This window comes from Entelurus aequoreus, linkage group LG07, assembly GCF_033978785.1.
Source record: "Entelurus aequoreus isolate RoL-2023_Sb linkage group LG07, RoL_Eaeq_v1.1, whole genome shotgun sequence".
Taxonomy (NCBI): domain Eukaryota; kingdom Metazoa; phylum Chordata; class Actinopteri; order Syngnathiformes; family Syngnathidae; genus Entelurus; species Entelurus aequoreus.
The window spans coordinates 59,668,774-59,693,773 of NC_084737.1; the positions used below are offsets into that span (position 1 = coordinate 59,668,774).

The following is a 25,000-nucleotide window of genomic DNA, read 5'->3' on the forward strand; positions in this document are numbered from 1 at the left end:
CCGCTTGTCCCATATATATATTCTACCGCTTGTCCCATATATATATATATATATATATATATATATATATATATATTTATTTTTTTTTACACAGATATATAAATATAAAATAACTGTTACTTTGCTTCCAATTAATTTTGGGCTGTTTCAGAGCTGCAAGCAGAAAGAGTGATGGAAGAAGATGGGACAGTGGTACGAATGTTGGGTGAGTATTTTTTTATAATTGGCTACATTGACTGAATCTTGAGTAATTGAGTTTTGTTTGAAAAGTAGGTTTTCGTAGTATCCTGGTTCTGTCAGTATTAGCTGGAATTATGTGCTGTTTCTTCTCATGGACCCTGGCATACCTAAATGCCTACAAACCAGGCATGGTGCCACTAACAGGCTCGCTTTTGTACAGGTAAAAGTAGTTAGTAGTTGTACTTCTAATGTTCAATGTTTGCTGAATTATTGTTTTTTTTCCAGAGACACTGTGGATCAAAGTTTGCACTTTGATTATGGTGTCGCTTTCCTTAACGGAGCCATGGCAACACTGACAGTCATCTGGAGCCTGACCTGACAATATCTGATGGTGTTTATGTACTCATATATTGTGAACTATAGGGGTGTCTGTGAAACTAAATTTTTAGAATACAATTTCTAATTTATACCATATATATATTGTTCTCCCCCCCATTTACAGTATATGTAAAATGATAAAATACACTGTCCAAATATTTTTTTTTTTGCAGCTTGACTCCATAATTTAAAATAATACATATCACCTTTAAACACACAATCAACATTGAGAACTAGTTGAATTAGGTCCTGACGTTGAGCAGCTCAAACATAACGTTGTTGCTTTTTGACAACATTTAATCAATGTTGTGTTCTGACGTTGATTTGAATATATATACCGATATATATATATATATATATATTATATTTAGGGCTGCAACTAACGATTATTTTGATAATCGATTAATCTGTCTATTATTACTTCGATCAATCGATCAATATCCGGATAAAAGAGACAAATTACATTTCTATCCTTTCCAGTATTTTATTTAAAAAAAACAGCATACTGGCATTATACTTATTTTGATTGTTTCTCAGTTGTTTGTACATGTTGCAGTTTATAAAAAATATTTTTTTAAAAATTGCCTCTGCGCATGCGCATAGCATAGATCCAACAAATCAATGACTAAATTAATCGCCAACTATTTTTATAATCGATTTTAATCGATTAGTTGTTGCAGCCCTAATTATATTATATATATATATATATATATATATACATATAATATATACATATTATATATAATATATATACACTACCGTTCAAAAGTTTGGGGTCACCCAAACAATTTTGTGGAATAGCCTTCATTTCTAAGAACAAGAATAGACTGTCGAGTTTCAGATGAAATTTTTCTTTTTCTGGCCATTTGGAGCGTTTAATTGACCCCACAAATGTGATGCTCCAGAAACTCAATCTGCTCAAAGGAAGGTCAGTTTTGTAGCTTCTGTAACGAGTTAAACTGTTTTCAGATGTGTAAACATGATTGCACAAGGGTTTTCTAATCATCAATTAGCCTTCTGAGCCAATGAGCAAACACATTGTACCATTAGAACACTGGAGTGATAGTTGCTGGAAATGAGCCTCTATACACCTATGTAGATATTGCACCAAAAACCAGACATTTGCAGCTAGAATAGTCATTTACCACATTAGCAATGTATAGAGTGTATTTTTCTTTAAAGTTAAGACTAGTTTAAAGTTATCTTCATTGAAAAGTACAGTGCTTTTCCTTAAAAAATAAGGACATTTCAATGTGACCCCAAACTTTTGAACGGTAGAGTATACACATAATATATATATATATTATATATATATATATATAGCCCTGCGATGAGGTGGCGACTTGTCCAGGGTGTACCCCGAATGCAGCTGAGATAGGCTCCAGCGACCCCAAAAGGGACAAACGGTAGAAAATGGATGGATGGATATATATATATATAATTTATAAAATATATATCTTACTTATATATGATATATATTTTATTATATATATATATATATATATATATATATATATATATATATATATATATATATATATATATATATATATATATATATATATATATATATATATATATATATATATATATAGAATATTAATATATATATATATAATATATTTTTATATATTATATATTTATATTTATTATATAAACTATATAAAAACATTGAATGTGTTCATGCAGTCAATTATGAAAAGGTTTAAGGTCATAAATTCACATTTAGTCATGAGAGTAAATGCCCATAATGTTTGGCCCTTCGTGATTCAGTTGAACAGTTTTTCTTGTGTGGAATGATTCTTTAAAGTACAGTGGCACGTCAGTTATTGTACGCCCAACTTTTTGTGGGATTCTGTTTTTTGACCACAAGTTTGCCTCAGTTTTTGTATTCCGTCTTAATTGGTTATTATCGTACATCGCTTGTAACAAAGAATCTCACATTGGTGACTCAGTATCTGTGCTTTTTTTTTTTCCAACTGTGAACGATTGCAAAATATCCCACTTTGGGGTCAAAGACAGTTGTGTCAACACTTTAATAAAGAAGGTGAAAAACACCAATTTATTCAAGAAATAACTTGTACCAATAAAAAGTACCTCTCCCCTTTCTGCTCTTGGCCGTCGTCGCCACTAAAATGTATTCATTCCATCCATCATTTCACATTGTTTTCTAAATGTAACAAGTGTTTTGTATTCAGTCGTGGGTGTCTGTAACACATTCATTGGATTTACACAGGGTCAGAATTAGACATGGAGGTTAAAATATATACAGTACATAGAGTATAGTCCAGCAAGTATTGCCTTGACCAGACACTTTTGCTTCTGGCAGAATATTTGACTAACCTTTCTAAAGAATTGGCAGGTTTTTTTTTTTTTAATTGGTTGTGCTCTTGACTCACCTTTTAAGGCGAGTCCACAAAAGTTAAATGGTTTTGAGTTCAGGGCCATCCCAGAAGACTATATTTAACCTCCTTTGTCCATTCCAAAACTAGTTTGTGTGTTTGGGATCATTATCTCCTTGGAACATCCAATCGTGTCAAACATTTTATTGAGTCTGAGAATGACAATATGGGTCTTCTTTCAGACCATTGCAAAGATGTCAAACATCCAAATAATCTCAAATTCAGTGCAAATGCTTGATTTAAGAACTTGAAATCTGTGGGTTTTCAGAAATGGCTTAAATACTTTCCCAACTTTTGTGAATCTGTAATTATTGTAAATGGCTTGGACTTTACCCATTGTTCTAAGTATTTGTGTATCCAATGAGTGCTTGGGAAACTGATCCTCTTATCGGCCTTTCCACCAAATATGTGCAATTTCTGTCCCTAAGAAACAAAATGTAGACAATGCATGATTAAAATAACTAAAGTTTAAAAAAAAAAAAATTAAGCAAAGTGCCTTTGCTTATAGATGTGATTGCATACATGTTTTAAAGTTTCATTTAACTACCTTGAACACTGTAAAAACAGCATTTGTTGCAGTCACCACTTCCTAAGATTAAACGTCATGAAATATGATCAATTAAGTCCTTCAGAATATCTATACTTTTTGTTAGAAAAACATTTTCTTTAAACAAAACAAATCTATTTAGAAAATGTACTTGAGTTGTGTTTCTGGGTTTTATTCAGTGCTGTTACCCTATTATTGAATTAGCCCCTCTGAATAATTTGGAATATTCAACAAGTCAAAAGTCCGTCAAGCTGAAGAAGGAGTCCTATCGGGTTCTTTTGGCTCATAGGACTCCTGAGGCAGCGGACAGGTACCGACAGGCCAAGCGGTATGCGGCTTCAGCGGTCGCGGAGGCAAAAACTCGGACATGGGAGGAGTTCGGGGAAGCCATGGAAAACGACTTCCGGATGGCTTCGAAGCGATTCTGGACCACCATCCGCCGCCTCAGGAAGGGGAAGCAGTGCACTATCAACACCGTGTATGGTGAGGATGGTCTTCTGCTGACCTCGACTGCGGATGTTGTGGATCGGTGGGGGGAATACTTCGAAGACCGCCTCAATCCCACCAACACGTCTTCCTATGAGGAAGCAGTGCCTGGGGAATCTGTGGTGGGCTCTCCTATTTCTGGGGCTGAGGTTGCTGAGGTAGTTAAAAAGCTCCTTGGTGGCAGGGCCCCGGGGGTGGATGAGATCCGCCCGGAGTTCTTAAGGCTCTGGATGCTGTGGGGCTGTCTTGGTTGACAAGACTCTGCAGCATCGCGTGGACATCGGGGGCGGTACCTCTGGATTGGCAGACCGGGGTGGTGGTTCCTCTCTTTAAGAAGGGGAACCGGAGGGTGTGTTCTAACTATCGGGGGATCACACTCCTCAGCCTTCCTGGTAAGGTCTATTCAGGTGTACTGGAGAGGAGGCTACGCCGGATAGTCGAACCTCAGATTCAGGAGGAACAGTGTGGTTTTCGTCCTGGTCGTGGAACTGTGGACCAGCTCTATACTCTCGGCAGGGTCCTTAAAGGGTGCATGGGAGTTTGCCCAACCAGTCTACATGTGCTTTGTGGACTTGGAAAAGGCATTCGACCGTGTCCCTCGGGAAGTCCTGTGGGGAGTGCTCAGAGAGTATGGGGTATCGAACTGTCTGATTGTGGCGGTCCGCTCCCTGTATGATCAGTGTCAGAGCTTGGTCCGCATTGCCGGCAGTAAGTCGGACACGTTTCCAGTGAGGGTTGGACTCTGCCAAGGCTGCCCTTTGTCACCGATTCTGTTCATAACTTTTATGGACAGAATTTCTAGGCGCAGTCAAGGCGTTGAGGGGATCCGGTTTGGTGGCTGCGGGATTAGGTCTCTGCTTTTTGCAGATTATGTGGTCCTGATGGCTTTATCTGGCCAGGATCTTCAGCTCTCACTGGATCGGTTCGCAGCTGAGTGTGAAGCGACTGGGATGAGAATCAGCACCTCCAAGTCCGAGTCCATGGTTCTCGCCCGGAAAAGGGTGGAGTGCCATCTCCGGGTTGGGGAGGAGATCTTGCCCCAAGTGGAGGAGTTCAAGTACCTCGGAGTCTTGTTCACGAGTGAGGGAAGAGTGGATCGTGAGATCGACAGGCGGATCGGTGCGGCGTCTTCAGTAATGCGGGCGCTGTATCGGTCCGTTGTGGTGAAGAAGGAGCTGAGCCGCAAGGCAAAGCTCTCAATTTACCGGTCGATCTACGTTCCCATCCTCACCTATGGTCATGAGCTTTGGGTTATGACCGAAAGGACAAGATCACGGGTACAAGCGGCCGAAATGAGTTTCCTCCGCCGGGTGGCAGGGCTCTCCCTTAGAGATAGGGTGAGAAGCTCTGTCATCCGGGAGGAGCTCAAAGTAAAGCCGCTGCTCCTCCACATCGAGAGGAGCCAGATGAGGTGGTTCGGGCATCTGGTCAGGATGCCACCCGAACGCCTCCCTAGGGAGGTGTTTAGGGCACGTCCGACCGGTAGGAGGCCACAGGGAAGACCCAGGACACGTTGGGAAGACTATGTCTCCCGGCTGGCCTGGGAACGCCTCGGGATCCCCCGGGAAGAGCTAGACGAAGTGGCTGGGGAGAGGGAAGTCTGGGCTTCCCTGCTTAGGCTGCTTCCCCCGCGACCCGACCTCAGATAAGCGGAAGAAGATGGATGGATGGAACAAGTCAAAAGATTCACAAAAAGTAAAATTTTTCAGAGGGAAGGCCAAAAGTAAATTAAATTCGATATTTCATCTATAACTAGGAGGGTTGCAATTTCAGCAGTCTTGTCATCTTAACTATTTGATGGTATTAGTTTATTTCTTATAACATTTTTTGTTTAAATGCTGTAAGGTGATTGGTGTCTGTATGCAATCTGACTGTATTTCATATATTTGCTAATTCTATGCTAAAAGCCCACTCTCCTACTTTAATATGTCGTCTTCCGTTTTGAGAACATTGCACTTTTGATATATGGGCCCATTTTCTACCGCTTGTCTCTTTTGGGGTAGCAGGGGGTGCTGGAGCCTATCTCAGCTGCATTTGGGCAGAAGGCGGGGTACACCCTGGACAAGTCACCACCTCAACACAGGGCCAACACAGATAGACAACATTCACACTCACATTCAAACACTAGGGCCAATTTAGTGTTGCCAATCAACCTATCCCATGGTGCATGTTTTTGGCGGTGGGAGGAAGCCGGAGTACCCGAAGGGAACCCACGCAGTCACGTGGAGAACATGCAAACTCCACACAGAAAGATCCAGAGTCCGGGATTGAACCCAGGACTACTCAGGACCTTCGTATTGTGAGGCACATGCACTAACCCCTGATCCACCGTGCTGCCTTATTATCAGATTTAAAGTTGGATAAAGCCTCAACCCCTCTGGTAAGGTCTAATCAAGTGTACTGAGGAAGAAACGCCGGATAGTCAAACATTGGATTTATGAGGAGCAGTGTGGTTTTAGTCCTGGACAGGCTCTATACTCTCGGCAGGGACCTTGAAGTCGCATGGCAGTTTGCCCAACCAGTCTACGTGTTGTTTTGGACTTGGAAATGGCATTCAACCGTGTCCTGTGGGGAGTGCTCCAAGAATATGGGGTCCGCTCCCTGTATGATCGGTGTCAGAGCTTGGTCTGCAAGTAGGACCCGTTTTCAGTGAGGGTTGGACTCTGCCAGGAATGCCCTTTGTCACCGATTCTGTTTATAACTTTCATAGAGACAGTATTTCTTGGTGCAGTCAGGGCGTTGAGGTGATCCAGTTTGGTGGCTGCAGGATTAGGTCTCTGCTTTTTATAGATGTTTGGTGGCTGCAGGATTAAGTCTCTGATTTTTACGGATGTGGTCCTGCTGGCTTCATCTGGTCGTGATCTGTTCGCAGGTGAGTGTGAAGCGACTGGGATAAGAATCAGCACCTCTGATTGGAGTGGAGGGTGGAGTGTCATCTGATTTACGGATGAGATCCTGCCCAAAGTTGAGGAGTTCTAGTACCTCGGGGTCTTGTACGATCAACAGGCAGATCAGTACGACTTCGGGCTGTGATGCGGACCCTGCATCTGTTCGTTTTGGTGAAGGAGCTAAGACAAAAGGCAAAGCTCTTAATTCACTAGTCAATTTACATTGCTATCCTTACCTATGGTCACAAGCTTTGAGTTGTGACTGAAAGGACATGATCGAGGATACCGGCAGTAGAAATTAGATTCCTCCATAGGGTGAGAAGCTTTGTCATTTGGGAGGGGCTTGGGGTAAAGTCGCTGTTCCTCCACATCAAGAGGAGCCAAATGAGGTGGCTCGGGCATCTGGTTCGGATGCCCCACGAACGCCCCCCTGGGGAAGTGTTTAGGGCACGAATGACCAGGACCAAGGGCACGTTGGAGAGACTATTTCCCAGCTGGCCCGAGAATACCTTGGAAACCCCCGGGAGGAGCCGGACAAAGTAGCTCGGTAGAGGGGAGTCTGAGCTTCTCTGCTTTGGAGGCTTCCCCCGCAACCAGACCCCAGATAAGCTGAAGAAGATGGATGGATGGATGGATGGATGGATAGTTAATTAAATTTGACAAGCAAAATGGCACCGATTCTGTAGAATGGCCATTAAGCTGCTAAAGAGACAACCAGCTGAAATTATGATCATTAACAAGTAGTTAATAGTGGTCGGCTGCTCAAGAGAACACTTCTTGGAACCTTCAGCACCACATGGTAAAAATCTAGCTATATTGCATGAAAATATTTGAACCTGTATGTACAATTCTGACACTGTGTATGTTACCAAAAAAAGATGCACTATTTTTGTTTTTAAAAAACTGAATATATAAATGTCATCTAGGAAACAGAACTGAAATAAATACATTTAAAGGCCCCGATGTGAATGAGACATTAAAGCCTGTCAGAGAGTGTGTCAAATAATGAGTGGAACTGTGTCAAGCATTGTGTTGTCACAAGCAGATACCAACTGCACAAGGTCAGCAGCTTTCACCATATCAAATATGTATTAGGCTTACGTGGCTTTATTTGCTGCTGGTATTATAAATCTACATACTGATGCTTAGAAAAGGGAAATAAAGTGCTGTTTTCAAGTGCTCGAATGTATTCGTACAAAATGCACATTAAAAAAATTGTTTTATTTTTATTCATCATAGTTTTCTTCATAATGAAACAGATGATTTTTTTTTTGACAGAACTGTGTTGAGATTTGAGTGGCAGAAGTAAACTCATAACAGTGACAAGAGTTGTGTGGTTGAGCCATCTGATGACCAAAACTAAAATGCTTGATGCTGTATTCAGGAAGACGAGAGATTTTTCACATGGGAGCTTCAGAGGTCGAACCTTCAGTCAACTTGTAATTCTTTAACAAACTATGTGTCTGTCATCTTTTATATATACATATATAAATAAATTACATAATAGGTCATTTTTCTTTTACTATAAATAAGTAAACACAGGAAGTAAACAAATGATCAGTAGTGCTGCAACACAGAGAAAAGGTAGGCTTAAACAAACTCTACTTCTCCCTAATCTTTAAGACAACTTCAATTGTGTACCTGTAAAAAAATGTAATCTACTTTGATGTTACCTTTTTATACATGTTCAGAATAAAAATCAACATTACAGGATATATACCAAAAACATAGGTTTAAGGTTTTTTTTTTGGTTTTTGAATACACACTTTTTATTGTCAGCAGTCCTGACAAATAACACCGATATCAAAATATATTTACAGGGTTCAATGGCACTTAATAGTAGTAGTAGTAATAGTAGTAGTAGCATAAAATATACTTGTATGGTCTCTTTCTAAGGACACTCAGACTACTCAAGTGGGATTAAATCGATTTTTCCCAGAATTCACGAGCATGAACAATGAAGCTTCAAGTTCTCCTTCACTTACCTAGTCAGAAGTCAACATTTTCCAACAAGGTAACAGATAAGGCAATAGTGCCGTGACAAAAATAGTCAATCTGTCATGACATTATTTCATAGGCTGTCCAAGTCTGCTGGACTTCGTGACAGGACCTCTCCATCAGATTGCCTCCTCCTGGCCAATTTATAGAGCCAGGCCAAGAGGAGGATAGCGGAGATCACAGCAAAATAGCCACTGTAGATGAAGAACTGGTGTAGGAAAACAAAGGCTGTTAATCAACCACATTTTAGGCATACTAGAAGTACATCTTTTACGCAAGGTAATCATTACCAAAAAGTCTGCTATTTCAAGTGTCAACCAAAACTGAGCAATATCTTGATAAAGCTGGAAACTCATTACATTGTACAAGTGTACCTAATCACATCCTCATCTAAAAGCAGTGCAATTGTTTTTGTTACCTGGGTAAAGATGTCAAGACCGAGGCCGGCCGAGTCAACCACCAGCAGAGTGAGTGAGGTCTGCAGCAACAACGCCAGGAAAGTGTTGACACCAAACACCAGGGCATATCGCTGCATGTCAAGACTTGCAGCTATTTGATACCTGTCAAGAGCAAATCAGAGAGGAAAGAATGATACTGCAGTGTGGTACAAAAAGTTTACATTCAGACAAGGTAATGTACTGAAGCTCCATGATAGATTGTTACATAATTACTTTCACACAGATCAAATGTTCATTAAAAGTATATCTGTAAAAAAGTCAAGTCAAGTAATCCATCCATCCTTCGAGTCTATCCGCATACAAGTCACAGAGCAGCAGTAGGAAGCTCAGACGTCTTTGTTTCAGGCCAGTAGAGTTGTATCACATTTAATTAATTACAAATCCATTGTGGTAGTTTATAAGGGCAAAATGGTCTGATTTCTGGAATACCTCTGAACATAACTGTACAAGTGCCACCCCCACTGGTACTTACGTGGCAACAGTGATTAGCAGCATATAGGTGGCTCTAAAAAGGATGTAGGAGCCATAACACAGCCAGATGCTTGGCAGCATGTCCATGATGAGCAAACATGCTGCCATGAGCAGAGAGAGGAGACACAAAGCTAGTTCTCCCCACACCGTCCAGCTCAAAGGCAGATGACCCACCAGCAGAGCAGCAACAGCCCCTGAAGACAGTTGCCAGCCGACAACCAGTCAGCGCAAACGGTTTCAAACATTGGCAGGAAGGTGGCAGGACAAGAAACTTACCTAGGAGAGTAGACAATGTTTCCACGTAGCCGTTGTATATGACATATTCATGAGATGGGCGGATATTCTCCCACAGTGCTTGTGCATAGTTGACCACTTGAAAGTATCCACAGGTGACCAGTGCCCACCAGACCGACCACGCTAATAGGGGACCTCGTCTGTAACAGTGCAGGAAGTCAGTCAACAACATCTTTAAGACCTCCCAGAGACCATGGCCTCTATGTGTCTTCTCGGAAGACAGGGACACCTATTTGAGAGACATCGGATAAAGAGTTGACCTGGACTAATCAACTTTTGTGATAGATGCTGAGCAGTCTAAGACTCACCTTGGAGATTCCCTTGTGGTGTAGAGGCATCTCGCTCTCTGACTTGTCACCCTTCCTAATCAGAGCACCCGTGACGCTACTTTGCGCCTCAGGATTATTGTGGAAAAACAGGCTCCGTTTGGGCATGGGCAAAAACCAAGGGGCAACAAAGGCTATGGCAACGGATGCCAGCGTGGCGTAGATGAGGTGCACCAGCTGTACTTGGGCCAAAGACAGGAGGAGCTGGCCGGTCAGCGAGCCAGCAGCCGAGCCAAATAGAGTGACGCTGCGGCAGTAGGCCGTCACCTTCTGATAGTGGGCAGGCTCCACCACACTGTAGATGTAAGAGTAGTAAGCAATCTCTGAGGCTGTGGCAAGTCCAAAGAAAAATTCCAGCAGCTGCATGGCCAGAAGGCCATCAGCCTTGAGCAGCATCACATAGGTTACTACATAGCTAGTTGCCTGCAACAGTAACACAGGCTTATAACAGAGATAGTCCGTGACCAGGAAGATGGGGAACAGCAACGCAAGATAAGAGTATGTCCATATTGGGTAGATCTCACTGATGACCTGCCGAATTAAACACACTTAAATTAATAAATATCTAAACAGACATTGATACACACGGCCTAGCCAAAAAGCAATCACTTGGATACACTGAACAGATCATTTTAGAGAGGGAGGGGTGTTACAGACCTCAGTGATCCAACGCTATTGTCCTTACAGTGATCATGTCAAGAAGAAAACTGTTATTGAGTATACGTTTACATTTAGGGGACGGCGTGGCGAAGTTGGGAGAGTGGCCGTGCCAGCAATCTGAGGGTTACTGGTTCAATCCCCACCTTCTACCATCCTAGCCACGTCCGTTGTGTCCTTGAGCAAGACACTTCACCCTTGCTCCTGATGGGCCTGGTTAGCGCCGTGCATGGCAGCTCCCGCCACCAGTGTGTGAATGCGTGTGTGTGAATGGGTGAATGTGGAAAGTGTCAAAGCGCTTTGAGTTCCTTAAAAAAAAGGTAGAAAAGAGCTATACAAGTATAACCCATTTACCATTTTTATACGTGATTCCCTGCTTTTCCTCAGTTGTCACCAGAGTGTGTTAATTGCATCAGTGATTTGTTTTTACACTGGACGCCCTTCCTGACACACAAAACAATGACTCCTAAAAAAGTGGGGGCGTACGATAACCGAGGTATCTCTGAAAAAATGTGTTCCCATTTCTACGTTAAAGACTCCCTGAAGCAGAGTGACTGTTAAGTCCAGGCACAGTATGAATGGCTTACATTACAAATTAGGCCACAAAACCTTTTGGAATTTGTATTCAAAGCACTTAATATCGTCCTACAAAAGAAATAATGCACTTATTCTCAAATAGAAAGTGCTTAAACACAGTGAAAGAATAAGTTGTTATTCCGTGACAAAGAAATGAGCAGTACAAACGTTCTAAGTTTATTTTATTTTAACAGAGATAATACAAATACATCATAAGTTAATTTGTATTTACATTTGAAATCATTTCAATTCCAACAGAGCGTATGAAAGTAAATAATTTTATGGCACAAAGTTTTTTTTACATAACTGGGATTTTTTTGTACATATATTTTTTACGTACTGTATTTTAATTTCCACTAGGCTACTAACCATTTTGGTCAGTAATAAATCAGGCACTGATGCTACGACTATCGATAAATAAATTAAAATGTTACGCTTTTCTTTGGTTAGTGGGTACTTGGCCGGAATAAATATTCCATAAAGGGTCCTTAATTGAAAAAAGCTTGAGACCAACTGATTTCATGTATCGCTGAATGTATTTTTCTTCCCTCAAGTTACTGATGGCGGAAGGAAAGTGGTACTTCGCAACGTTGAAAGATTACATCATTGGTCTCTTAATCTCCAACATAACAGAATCAATAGCCCTTACATATGAAGGGAGATACATGAATAAAGTACTCAAAACTAAAAGTTCCAATTATCTAATAGTAGCTGTAGTGCAGAATGTAGTGGTGTTAGTTCGCTGCGGAAGCTAACTCACCTGCGCTTCAGTCAGGTTCTTCTCTGGCCCCATCAAGTAGGCAGTGAGGAAAGGCTCTGACGGCCGCAGGTTGCAGAAGAAGCCATAGAGACAAAGCCACAAAGTGGGGTACAACATACACATAGTGGACACAGGACGTTACATGACCTCCGCATTCATTTACCCCACTGCTGAGTCTCATGACGAGCATAATTTCTTCGTTTGGTAGTCTTTTACTACTTCCCAGTCTACTACTGCCACCTGCTGGTCAAAATAGAGTACATGACTTTGCTGTTAATATTATAAATAAATGATAAATGGGTTATACTTGTATAGCGCTGGCGAAGTTGGTAGAGTGGCCGTGCCAGCAATCGGAGTGTTGCTGGTTACTGGGGTTCAATCCCCACCTTCTACCATCCTAGTCATGTCCGTTGTGTCCTTGGGCAAGACACTTCACCCTTGTTCCTGACGGGTGCTGGTTAGCGCCTTGCATGGCAGCTCCCTCCACCAGTGTGTGAATGGGTGTGTGAATGGGTGAATGTGGAAATAGTGTCAAAGCGCTTTGAGTACCTTGAAGGTAGAAAAGTATATTGGAGATTTTATTATGTCAATTAAAAATGTTAAAAGTGATCAAGCAACTAAAAATTCACAGGCAGCACATTAAATACTTCAATCAAACCAAGAGACAACACCATGAGCACAAAATAGAGGCACGTGTATGTATTGTTCATTATTTTATAAAATAGTGTACACCACAAATGTATTCTCTGTTGCCATGTTAACCACACAAGTCATATGCACCAAACCATATTTCAGGTAACTGCTTTAGAATCATAAACATACTCAGCGTATTAGAACAAAAACACAGTTGCTTTACAATAATAAAGCTAAACTAATTGCATTAGCATGGAAACTCAGTCCGAGTGAAGCACAGACTGTACAGAGAGAGCTGTGCAACAGTCAAAGCTTTGAAGCGATAGTAGACCTGCGTCCGGCATTTCTTTAAACTAACTCTTGGTTTCTTTTGCCAGGGTTTCAGTCCTGGCGGCTAATTTTGTTTGGTTAAGCCTAATAAAGTGTCCTAATAAAAACTTAGACAGGACAGAGGACAAATACAGTTGAGCCTTTAGTAATTTAAGTGCCAAATATTTGCTGTTAGCCTTTGCTTTGTTGAAAGTAGCATTACATCTGAGGTATATATATATCTGGAATGTGGCCTTGGATGTAGTTTAAGCTACTAGAGTTAGGATGGATAGGTGGTCTGTTATTGGTGGTTAGCCTAGATTCGAATCTCTGATGTAACATCTGTGTGGAGTTTGCATGTTATCGTACTCCAGCTTCTCCCCACACCGCAAAACACTGGTTCGGCTAACTGTAGACTTTAAATTTTGATTAGGGTTGAGTGTAAAAAGGTTGTTTTTCTACATGTGCTCTGCAATCAACTCATGTCAAGGCTCAGGTGTCCCCCACCGCTCGCCCTGACTCAGCTAGGACAGGCTCATCGTGACCGCAATAATTAGAATGGACAATGCATGGATGATGGGAGAGTAATTGCTAAAATAGTTTTTACACTGTTCTGGTAGTGGTACATACATGCAAAATATATCACATTTCAAAGGGAGCACTGAATGCATACGATTAATCTTTCGCCACTGACAAAGTACTTTCATTAAAGCCTGATGTCGTACTGCCCTAAAAACAAATTTAGGTTAGCCATTTGTTTCTCAGTGTCCAGCACCAGTGCAATGTGTTCCAGAGCCACACAAACATTCCAAGGTCAACAGATCAAGCAGATCGCATGTAATCATAGAGGCAGAAGAAGTGATTTTCCATAGTCCATGTTACTACATGGTGAAGTGTCTCGTGTAGTCATATTCTATTGTTGGAATGACAGCCTGGACAAACTTCAGGAAAATGAGAAGGTACCTAGAAAACCACAGTAAAGGGAAATAAACGCATTGTTTGCTAGTGGAACACAGATCATGTCTAAAGATGAAAAGATTTTAAAAAACCTCAATTGATCTTTTTGTGCAACAACAACTGAAAAGGATACATATGCACTCCGAGCTCACCACCTCCTTCAGCCACTGTCTCAATGATCTTTTTCATCACTTCAGCATGTCTGGGAAAAGGATACACCATTGTGATGATTTTGAAAAAGTTATTAAATAAATTTCTTTGAAAATCAGGAACTTTCAGTTCAGTACAGAGGCGTATAAAATTGTGCACATAGTAATTATACAGTGAGGAGCGGGAAGTGTGTCACATGTTATGCATCGACTTGGCAATTAAATACATTGCAGCCCAGCCTTTAGTTAGTGGGAGTCATGGCTAGCGATAATGCCAAAACACCAGTGCCTGGAGGGAGACCCTCCTCCGAAAGGATGTATATTGTTAGGATTTTATTAATACTGACTAACATCGATATTCATTATGAATGCCGATATTTACCTGTACTCTTAAGGGTACTGTATCTAATTTGGCGTAAACAAAGATGTTAAAAGATTCACTTTTATTACCATTGTATTAAAAGAGGGGCATGTACAATGCAACAATATACCCAACAAAATTTACATAGACGAGATAGCGTAGAAGATAACGGCATTTGTTTTTCTTTTTTCGTTCTGCTCAACAACAAAAATAGCAATAAGATAAGTTCCTTCTGCTCACTCTACCTACATTTCAATTTGAATGTTATTGTTTTTTCAAAAGTTCATACATTTTCAATAAACATACAATCGTGCCAGATAATCATTATCTTAGTTTTACACATAAAATTGTGACACACACACACACACACACCAAAATCCCCCCCAATATTCCTCAACTGATGTACTATTTATTTAGGTGCAAATATCACAGAATAACTTTACAAAACATATTTGACAAAGCATGATTGTAATTTGTTTACTTCCTTCAATCGGATGCATAGCATAGCATGTTTATTTTGAAGCCGGAAAAGTGTGTGATTGGTTTAAGAAAGTGTCTTGACCTGTTTTGATGTCGGATGGACTGTTTGCAATAAAAAAGTCCACTTTCGAGTGCCTGCCTACAGTCTTTCATTTCTGTTGAGCTTCTATGCTACCTTACTTACTAAACTTGTCACAGTGACAATACATATGTTAGGCTATCACTGCACCTTAACTGTAATGTAAACACGGAAGTGAAGCACCACCCATCTCTAGACGACACACACAGCAGGCATTAGCTGCAGGATGTCGTTTCTTCTCACAGCAAAAAAGAGTCCTTTCTTGTCAGGAAAACAACTTGCTATGGTTTTGAACCTGATATTTCCATTATGTATCCTTTTTTTTGCCCATTTCTGTTCGCTTGTAGCTCATCAGTAACAAATTAACTGCAGCCAAGTGAACTGCAGCCAAGTTTCCCCTGCTACGGCCTTAGGGTCAAAAAGGACACGTGTGCGTTAATCCCCAGTTAAAAAAATGTGTGCCGTTATTGAAATGTATAGTTAACTCGTTATCGCGTTAACTTTGACAGCGCTAATATAATTAAAATTAATTCGCATGTTGGGTGGGTGTGTATTCAAGCATGTGACATGCAAAAAGAGGGCGATAGAGTGACGCCAACTGGATCAGCCAGAGCAATTTTTGCTTCAGAGCCACTTTATTATTAAATTTTTCCACTTTTTTGAGTGCATTAATCTTGGTCTGTGGAGTACTGGAACGAAGGGATTGACACCTGAAAGACGGTCAGTGTTTCCCATAAACTGCCAAGATACCTGTGGCGGTGGGGGCGTGGCTATGGGCGTGGTCACCATAACATCGAGTAATTTGCATAATTTACTACAATGATATGATTTTCTCTAAAAAGGCTCAAAAAATGTATACTTACTAATTAATAATAACAGTTTTGTTTTAAACGTCCATCCATCCATTTTACAATATAATTACAACACTTTATGTACATATTTATATACAGATTTGAACAATAAGTTATTCACTGAAATATATTTATTAATTGTGGTTCTTACAAAAAATATATCTTATAAAATATAAAAGCTAAAATGTCTCTTAAAGCTCTGCCCCTTTAATTAGTGCATACTAAATAATTTAACTTTAGCCTACTACTACAACCATATTATTTACCAGCAATATAAAGTGAAACAGAGGCAGAGGTGTCCTGCCACAGTCAGTAACAAATAAACAGAAAACAGTAGTGGTCAAATACAAATAAGGCAACAAGAGAAGTATCCTACACTTCTCTTTTGTAAAGTAAATCTGAACAGCCTATATGGGCATCTACATCAACTATATGATTTGCCTGAGAAGCTGGACAGGACAAAAAAAAAAACAACAATTTTTTTATTTATTTGTGGCGGACGTAATTCTTTCGTGGCGGGCCGCCACAAATAAATGAATGTGTGGGAAACACTGACGGTAGAGGAGGATGCTTGGTAGCTGTGGCCGTGAGTAAAGCAGTGTCTTGCACTTCAAACTGACACTTTTGAATTTAATGTTTTATTTACATGATAAAAAAGGGCTGATTTCATCTTTTTATTTTCACTATTCAAACTTAGTAAGTTTTAGTGTGATGTCAGACACATGTGTAAGTAAATATATTGTGTCAAAATGAGAAAAAAAAACTGTACTGAGACATGAGATGGCTAAATCCTACCTTGGACTCCAAATGTTTACTAAATGTAGCAAAACCCCCCAAATGTATCAAGTTAACTTTGGGTACTAGGGATGACACGGTATGAACATTTCTTATCACGGTTATTGTGACCAAAATTATCACGGTTATTATAATCGCGGTAATTTTAAATGTGCTCAATTTTTTTTTTAAAGTACTTACACTAAAATCTTTTAACAAAGTTTTATTTAAAAAAAACCCACAAACAACACATTCAAAAGTACGTACCTCAAGTAAAAAGTTGAATGTACATATGAAAGCAACACAAGCATTATAAACAAAGTAATATGGCAGAAAAAAAAAAAATACTATAAATAAATAAAAATGATTGTGAAAATGTCGCAAGATTGCACCTTATGGACATAAGACGTAACTACTATTTTTGTCCAGATAGATAAAAATAGTGTTCAGATATGAAGTCCAGTCTTAGACATGGGATTGCACGATTATGGGAAGAATAATTAAGATTATTTTTATCAATATTGAAATCACGATTTTTAAGGATTTTTCATTATGTTTTGTACAACAGTGTTGGGGTGTGAACGTGACGCCATCATGCAATTTGTAATATCTAATAAAAATGGTCTAGATAAACGTTATCTATATATTTAAAGACAAATATTTGTGTTTCTGTTCATTATTAGTATCAGCATGTTAGCTTTTTTATTACATGATGCCTTTATCTCTATTTTTTAATTTTCATAGAGAGAGGTATTCTTTCAGTTATGCACATACATTTACATGTACTAATGAGTGTACATGTACATGCTGTATCTGGACAGATCCATTGAGAATTTGAGCAGAAATGTGTCATATAGGTATTAATTATACACCATAAAACATTAACAAATTGCTGTGTTACATGAATGATTATTAAAGTAATTACATTGTGGAATGAAAAAAAACCAAGTAATGTCAAAAACATGGTGCTTACTTTTTGATATCAAAATAAACCATAAAATAGTTTGGCTAACGAAGATAAAGTTAAATAAACAAGCTTTGTTCTTCAACAATCATGTACTTTAGTGCAACAGTTTGTCCAAGAAAAATAAACAGGAGTGATACCTTTCACATATACCTGTAATACACCATCTTTGTGCCTCAACGACAACTCAGCCTGCGTTCAGTTCGATGAGATGACACAACTTTTTAGCTAGTATTGATGTTATTGGAACACTAACAATGTTAGTAGTTAAAGTAAAGGATGAGTGACCATCCCAGTCAACAAGTTTAAGATATTATTATAAACAAGTTGTGGCAACGTTCCCGACACATCGCCTGCTGCATGGCAACTCTCAGTCCGAGCAGCTGCAAGTTGCACTTTCGATATGAAACCGCAAGATCAAAAATGTTTTCACCTCCAACAGCATTGCGCGCTTTTAAACGCACACCAAGACTCGACGGAAGTAAAAGCGATTGAAATTAAGTGCAACGAAGCGATCGTATAGGTATTAATTAATTATACGCCGTTTACTTGGAGGGAATATTTTTAAAGCAAAGTCTGTGTAGTCGCTGCCACATTTTCTTGAGCCTAACAGCGCTAATGGACATGCGCTGCGGCACTCCAGTTACCAGAAAGCAGTGTTGAGTAAAATTAAGTAATAAATGACTGTATTACTAACCATCTGGAATTGATATACTACCAGACCCCTCGACTCTGGCTCTTTGAATTTGGTGAAGTATGTGACTGTCTGCTATGAGCAGTGTACATAAACAGGTATCACTCCTGTTTATTTTTGTCCCACAATTCTACTGACCTGCAGGGGTGAACCGAGCACATGGCTGGCGGGGGAAGGTTTGGATGGTTCTCAATGGTGACGGTCTTCTTCACATGGTCCTGGCTGATGTCCTCATACATTTGTTCCACAGACAGAGGCTGCCTGTCCTGAAAGATACCACAACAACTTGATCAAAGTAGAAATACATTGCGTCAACGCTCAAGACAATAATGATAAATGCTTTGCTCCAGCACACCTTAACATGGTTGAGAAATAAGTTAACAAGTATAAAATAAGTGAAAGAGCTAGGATTGAATGTGAACAACGATGCAATAATGTACACTGCTCATAGCAGACAGTTACATACTTCACCGTATCCAAAGAGCCAGAGTCGAGGGGTCTGGTAGTATTTATCATATGTAATGTAAAGGTCATATGTTCTCGTTTGAAGGATAGCATCTTCACTTCCAGGCTCAACTTTCGCTTTGGCTTCCAACAATTTACTGGTGTCCAAGGTTGCCTGGAGAGAAGACACAGTGAGGGCACCTCGACGACTAACCTCTCACACAAAGTGAAACAAGCAAGATTACCTCATCAGTTTCCAGTAAGCCACTTTCTTCATATTCTGCAAGGACGACACAAGCACAAAGACAGTGCAGCTATGAGACTTGATAAAAGAACATCATTTAAATTTATGCACCACCTAGGCGAGTAACAGTATACCAAAACCACGGTTCGGCACATATCTTGGTTTTAAAGTCGCAGTCCGGTTCGATTTTAGTTGCAAAACGTAATATATTACTTGACTTTGGGTAAAAAAAAAACTGTCATTTTTTTGAATGAAACATAAAAACTGTAAACTGCCATCTCCAATAAATCACATTTTTAGAGAAGGAACGTCCCATATTGCCCGAAGTGCAGCACTGTTCCAGCTCTACTGAACAATGGCGGCAATCTTGTCCATGGATGTCCCGATCCGATATTTGGATCGGATCGGCCGCCGATATTTGCCAAAAAATGCGTATCGGCAAGGCATGGGAAAATGCCGATCCAGATCCAGTTTTAAAAAAACACTCCGGTCCGTGTTTTCCAACACACCTTCAACACATCCACAGGTCTGTGGATTCTCACGCAGTTGCTTTTAGCTGGTGGCATTACACGACAGGCTCTTCTCACTCTTTTCTGTGTCTCCCTCTCACAGACAGCAAGCGCACCTTACACACGTCACATACTGTCACGTCATACGTCACATACATATACGCACTCCCCGAGCAGAGAGGTAGCAGCATGACTAACGTTAGCTGTGATGCTAGCGCAGCCGTGCGAGCAACGTTCCCTCAAAGGTGCGCGCCTGTGCAATTGCGCACTGCTCAAGCGTCCTCTGCGCATAGCAATTATATGCCACGCACAAAATCAAATAAAAAAATAAGCGCATAACAATTTTCGACACACGGACACGACAGAGAAAACAGTTTTCGTCATCATTGTTCAAATATTGTAACGTCTGTCGAGACGCTTATCTCCATTCGGTGCCACACGCCCACACCATCAAAATGCCGAGGCAAAAATTTCCACATCAACACCGTATGAAAAAATTAGTTATTTTTTTAGTTGTGATTTCCTTCTCTGCATGAAAGTTTAAAAGTAGCATATATTAATGCAGTATGAAGAAGAATGTTTTAATGTAGACATGCAAGCCTTGAAAGAAAATTTTGAAAATCAAGACTACATTTCCTGCAAATGGGTGCATTTCTACCCTATATTTTAACTTTAGATTTATTCTCATATCAAACTCTTTTGTCTGTCTTTTTGACACTTACATCCGGCGCCCCCCTCTACACCCCGGATTATAAATAATGTAAATAATTCAATGTGATTATCTTGTGCGATGACTGTATTATGATGATAGTATATATCTGATAGTATATATCTGTATCATGAATCAATTTAAGTGGACCCCGACTTAAACAAGTTGAAAAACTTATTCGGGTGTTACCATTTAGTGGTCAATTGTACGGATTATGTACTTCACTGTGCAACCTACTAATAAAAGTCTCAATCAATCAATCAAAACACATAGAATCATCATACTGCTGTGATTATATGCATCAAGTGTTCATTCAAGGCTAAGGCAAAATATCGAGATATATATTGTGTATCGCAATATGACCTTAAAATATCGCAATATTAAAAAAAGGCCATATCGCCCAGCCCTAGTTCAATGATGCCATTTCTGTTTGTCATGTATAATTTTGTCTATTTTGTGTTTATCCTTGAATAAACAGGTCAGTTTCTTGTTACCAACCATTGTGTATTATTCAAACTCCCCTAATTCAGCTGGCTAGTTGTTATCAAGAGTACTAAAACCCTTTTCAACATGATTCTGACAACTAAGTAGGCTAAATAACTTTAAACTTTAATACATGCTTGGATAGGCCAGTATCTGTATCGGTCAGTATCGGTATCGGATTGGAAGTGCAAAAACAATATCGGTATCGGATCGGAAGTGCAAAAACCTGTATCGGGACATCTCTAGTCTTGTCTTATCCACTAAATCTTTGACGCTATGTATTTCTTGGGATGGCACAATGTTCAAAAACAAGAGTCTAATGACAGAAGTGGGTCTGCATTCTCATTGGCACTATTGGTAGCCATGACTCCCACTAGCCAAACACTGGGCTGTACTGGACAGTGGTAGCTCGGTTTTTGAATGCCCCACTTTTTGTTTGATTTGGTTTTCGGGTAAAAAATGTTGCCAAACTTTTGCCCCAGTTTTCGTATACTGGTATACAAAGGAGTTTGTTTGCCCGGGTATCATTCCCTGCAATTGTGTCCCCAAACAAAATCACACATGTTGGTAACTCAGTATCTGTGATTTTGTTATAGAGTATGACTGCAAAATAAGCCAGTGGCCAAAGACAGTTGTCAGTGCCAATAAGGTTAGAAAACAATTAAATCCATTAAAAAAAACTTGTAGCAAAGTACAATGGCGTCCGTACAGCTCTACTCTACCCTCCTCCCTCATTAGGTGTAAGTAGTATTACATGTTCATTTAACCATTTTTTTGTCATTTATATTTAGTTTGCATTATTTTCTGCATATACATATTTACACATAAAATGTGTGAATAATTGGACTTGCAATATTTTAATTGTTTTCGTATAATTTGGATTGCTTTTGGTTTGGCTGACGTGGCTAAGATGGTAGAGCGTCCGGCCAGAAACTTGAGGGTTCCTGGTTCCAATCCAGCTTCAGCCATCCTCGTCACTGCTGTAGTGTCTTTGGGGAAGACACTTCACCCACCTTTCTCCTAGTGCCACCCACACTGGTATAAATATAGCGTAAATGTAGATAATGAGTTTCTTCTCAATGTAAAGCGCTTTGAGTCAGTAGAGAAAAAGCTGTATAAATATAATTATCTTCACTTTAAACCAGGGGTCTCAAACTCGTGGCTCGTGAGACAATTGTAGCCCCCGAGACAATATTTTGCTACACCCACCTTAATATAGAAGACTAATGTTAGTGTGGTCCACAAGTTTGATATAAATTGCACTTTACAGTGTCGTGCGTGTGGCGCTCAACAAACCGACCAATCACGGTGTGGTATAAGGCTCCCGGAGGGGCGGGACATCGACCGGGCTTGATGCAAGCAGAGAAACATTTCTAGATGAGTGAAAGTTACAGCACCGTTGCCATGGAGTTTCCTCTTCCGTGCCTGGCTGGCTGCCTCGTTTCTATTGGGCACACGCGAACATCCGTCCCAGCGCGCTGCGTTCACAACACTTACAAAAAAAAGTTTTTCAAGTTGCTACCCAGCTGGACATTAGATGTACGTCGTGGCTTACTGTGGTGGATCCCAAAAAGCGCAGAGGACAAGAGCGGTGAGTGCGACAAGTCCTTAATTGTCCACACTGTTCAATGACTCAAAAAACAAAAACTATGGTGCCAATAGAAGAAAAAGGCACTGCAACAAAATGCTCAGGCACTTAATCACAAAACAAGATGAGTAGGCAAACACAGGTTGCCAGGATGGGCAGGAAGGCGCACAGTGTCCGTCGGCAATAACAGACCCCGATAACCCGGAACAATTATAAGGTCAAACCATTTGTAGGCCATTATTTTGGATTTGCATCGCGCTATTTGCATTGTATTTGCATTGCCTCGTGCAATGAACACTACATATATTTCTATTTGATTTCATTTGTCTTTTATTACTACGTTTACAACAACACAGTGTCAATTCCCCTTTTTTTTCCGAGTAACAGCACAGTGGATAACATCCCGAGAGCAGTCGCCTTTTTGCACTCGCAATCCCGGTACCAAATGCCATTGTGTTCATGTAATCATGAAAGACTACATTGAACGCAAAAACAAAAGGAGACTACTACCAGCCTATTAGTCGCCACCGTGCTGCTGAACAAGAAAAAGGGGAAATGACGCACATTCAGGAAATTAAGTTCTCCGTGCATCGAGACATTCTCTGTGCATTGGCTAACCACGAAAGTGGCACCAAGTGGAATCAAACTATATTCCACATTCCCAAACATATACTTACATATTTTCTTATCAATTCTTAATTTGTTCATGTAGTTTTCATCTTGTGTTAAAAAATAAATATAAAAACATTTGAGAAGATTGGAATTTTTTTTAACAAAGCTTTTCTTGTGGAATACTTGATGCAGCTCGGTCCCACCTAGACTCTGTTCCCAGCGACACCCAGGTAAATTGAGTTGGAGACCCCTGCTTTAAACATTTTGGAAATAATTACTGATGACAACTGAGGTAGTATTGTATATTGTTTATTGGCTAGATGCGTGACGCAAGGCACACTTCCAAACCCTTTCTCAATGTGTACTTTGTGCTAAATAGGTATGCCTGTGTACCGAAAAGTACGATTACAAATGCACATACCCTTGCACCCGTATTACCTTCCATATCGGCTGCCTCTCCATCTTCATCATCTTCATCATCATCACAACCTGCTGCAGATCCGGTATTCATATTATTGTCCTGAAATCAAGTCAATATACTGAAACATAGCTAGCATTTCATGTTAAATACCAAACAAACACAAAAACAGAAAAACTTTTAAATACCTTATTATTGTCCAGGGAAATTTCCTGTACAGCGTCCATGACACCTATCACGCCTAGAAACAATAAACAGTAATGTTATAAACTTATTCTAACAAAGACTATTCCAAACAAAAAGCCAGAGATCAAAAGGTATTAAGTCCTTAGTCTTTCTTTAGATTGGCAAATGAGTTAAAATGCTGTAACCAATTTTAGCGATTGTCAAACAAGAACATAGCTAAAGTGAAACGTGCTTAAGCATCAAGTCCAGGTCCAATGTGTTGTTCTTGTCACTAAAAGCTGCACACTTCAAGAAATGTTGACATACATGGCCAATGGCATTGGTCGACATGAAATTTGAGAGCAAAATAGGAGCTGACTTCTATGAAAAATTGGTCCACTTATGTCGACATGTGTAGCAGACGCCGTAATGTCAAGTTTATCATAATCGCTTAGCAAAGTAAAACGACAACAGCAACATACAACTGTGTAGTTATACAGCATTAAAAAGTGCACATAGGTACTTCCTGTTCAGTGCAACGTAAGCAAAAAAAACAACACAATTGGCAGTATGATACCTTCTAACAACTGCACTGACCAAATGCACCCATTACATTTTTTTTTTAGCCTTGTTAGACATTGAAGAAAGATTAGCAGATTTACAAAAGCTTTACAGCATTTGTAGTCCCGTCATACATACAAGAGATGTATTAAATAAGAGTATTACATACAGTATAAGAAAAGAGATTAATGAAATCAAAAACATGCACAAATAGTGGTAGATGAAATTACAATTAAAAAAAGGTTGAAAAAATATTGTATTATTAGTTATTGCCAATTGTTCCTTTATCTCTGGACAGTTTCACAATTAAATGTGAAAGCAAATCAGTTTCGATTGTGTCGATAATAGCTCATATCTAAGCAGTCAGCCAAATTGATTAAGACAAAGAGGTCTCACGCCACTGTATAATAAATGAACTTCTGTGTTAAGCAGCTAAATCAGTGGTTCCCAAACTTTTTCCACAGTCGCATACTCCTTTACATATTTGACCTGAAGCCATGTACCCCCTCAAATATTTTAGATTAAATGAAAATACATTAAATTGCAGTTTCAATTTTAAGTAGTGCAAAATAAGGGTGTCCTAATATAACTGTTT

General features: G+C 39.8%; 3 protein-coding genes across 4 annotated transcripts in view; 1 reads left to right on the top strand and 2 right to left on the bottom strand.

Annotated features, from left to right (window-relative positions):
- arl6ip6 (ADP-ribosylation factor-like 6 interacting protein 6) overlaps window positions 1-1,979 on the top strand; it is a 2,887-nt gene extending 908 nt beyond the window's left edge. Inside the window, exons 2-4 of one of the 2 annotated variants that reach the window (XM_062052170.1) lie at window positions 152-205; window positions 271-400; window positions 466-1,979. In XM_062052170.1, coding sequence (XP_061908154.1) covers window positions 152-205; window positions 271-400; window positions 466-559 — 278 coding nt within the window. In that variant the 3' untranslated portion in view covers window positions 560-1,979. The remainder of the gene's footprint in view (window positions 1-151; window positions 206-270; window positions 401-465) is intronic. The other variant, XM_062052172.1, reaches the window with a different exon arrangement.
- Window positions 1,980-8,025: 6,046 nt separating this feature from the next.
- On the bottom strand, window positions 8,026-12,815 carry slc19a2 (solute carrier family 19 member 2). The gene is made up of 6 exons (XM_062054106.1): window positions 12,422-12,815; window positions 10,411-10,959; window positions 10,085-10,331; window positions 9,810-10,002; window positions 9,298-9,439; window positions 8,026-9,087 (listed from the first exon to the last, which is right to left on the bottom strand). The coding sequence occupies exons 1-6, from the start codon at window positions 12,542-12,544 to the stop codon at window positions 8,953-8,955; spliced, it is 1,389 nt and encodes a 462-aa protein (XP_061910090.1). The 5' UTR covers window positions 12,545-12,815; the 3' UTR covers window positions 8,026-8,952.
- A 290-nt stretch (window positions 12,816-13,105) lies between these two features.
- Window positions 13,106-25,000, bottom strand: part of atg3 (autophagy related 3) — a 24,691-nt gene continuing 12,796 nt past the window's right edge. The window contains exons 7-13 of the mRNA XM_062054108.1: window positions 23,868-23,920; window positions 23,700-23,781; window positions 19,362-19,396; window positions 19,139-19,291; window positions 18,811-18,938; window positions 14,454-14,522; window positions 13,106-14,326 (exon numbers count right to left, since the gene is read on the bottom strand). Of these exons, the coding sequence (XP_061910092.1) occupies window positions 14,245-14,326; window positions 14,454-14,522; window positions 18,811-18,938; window positions 19,139-19,291; window positions 19,362-19,396; window positions 23,700-23,781; window positions 23,868-23,920 (602 nt within the window). The 3' untranslated portion in view covers window positions 13,106-14,244. The remainder of the gene's footprint in view (window positions 14,327-14,453; window positions 14,523-18,810; window positions 18,939-19,138; window positions 19,292-19,361; window positions 19,397-23,699; window positions 23,782-23,867; window positions 23,921-25,000) is intronic.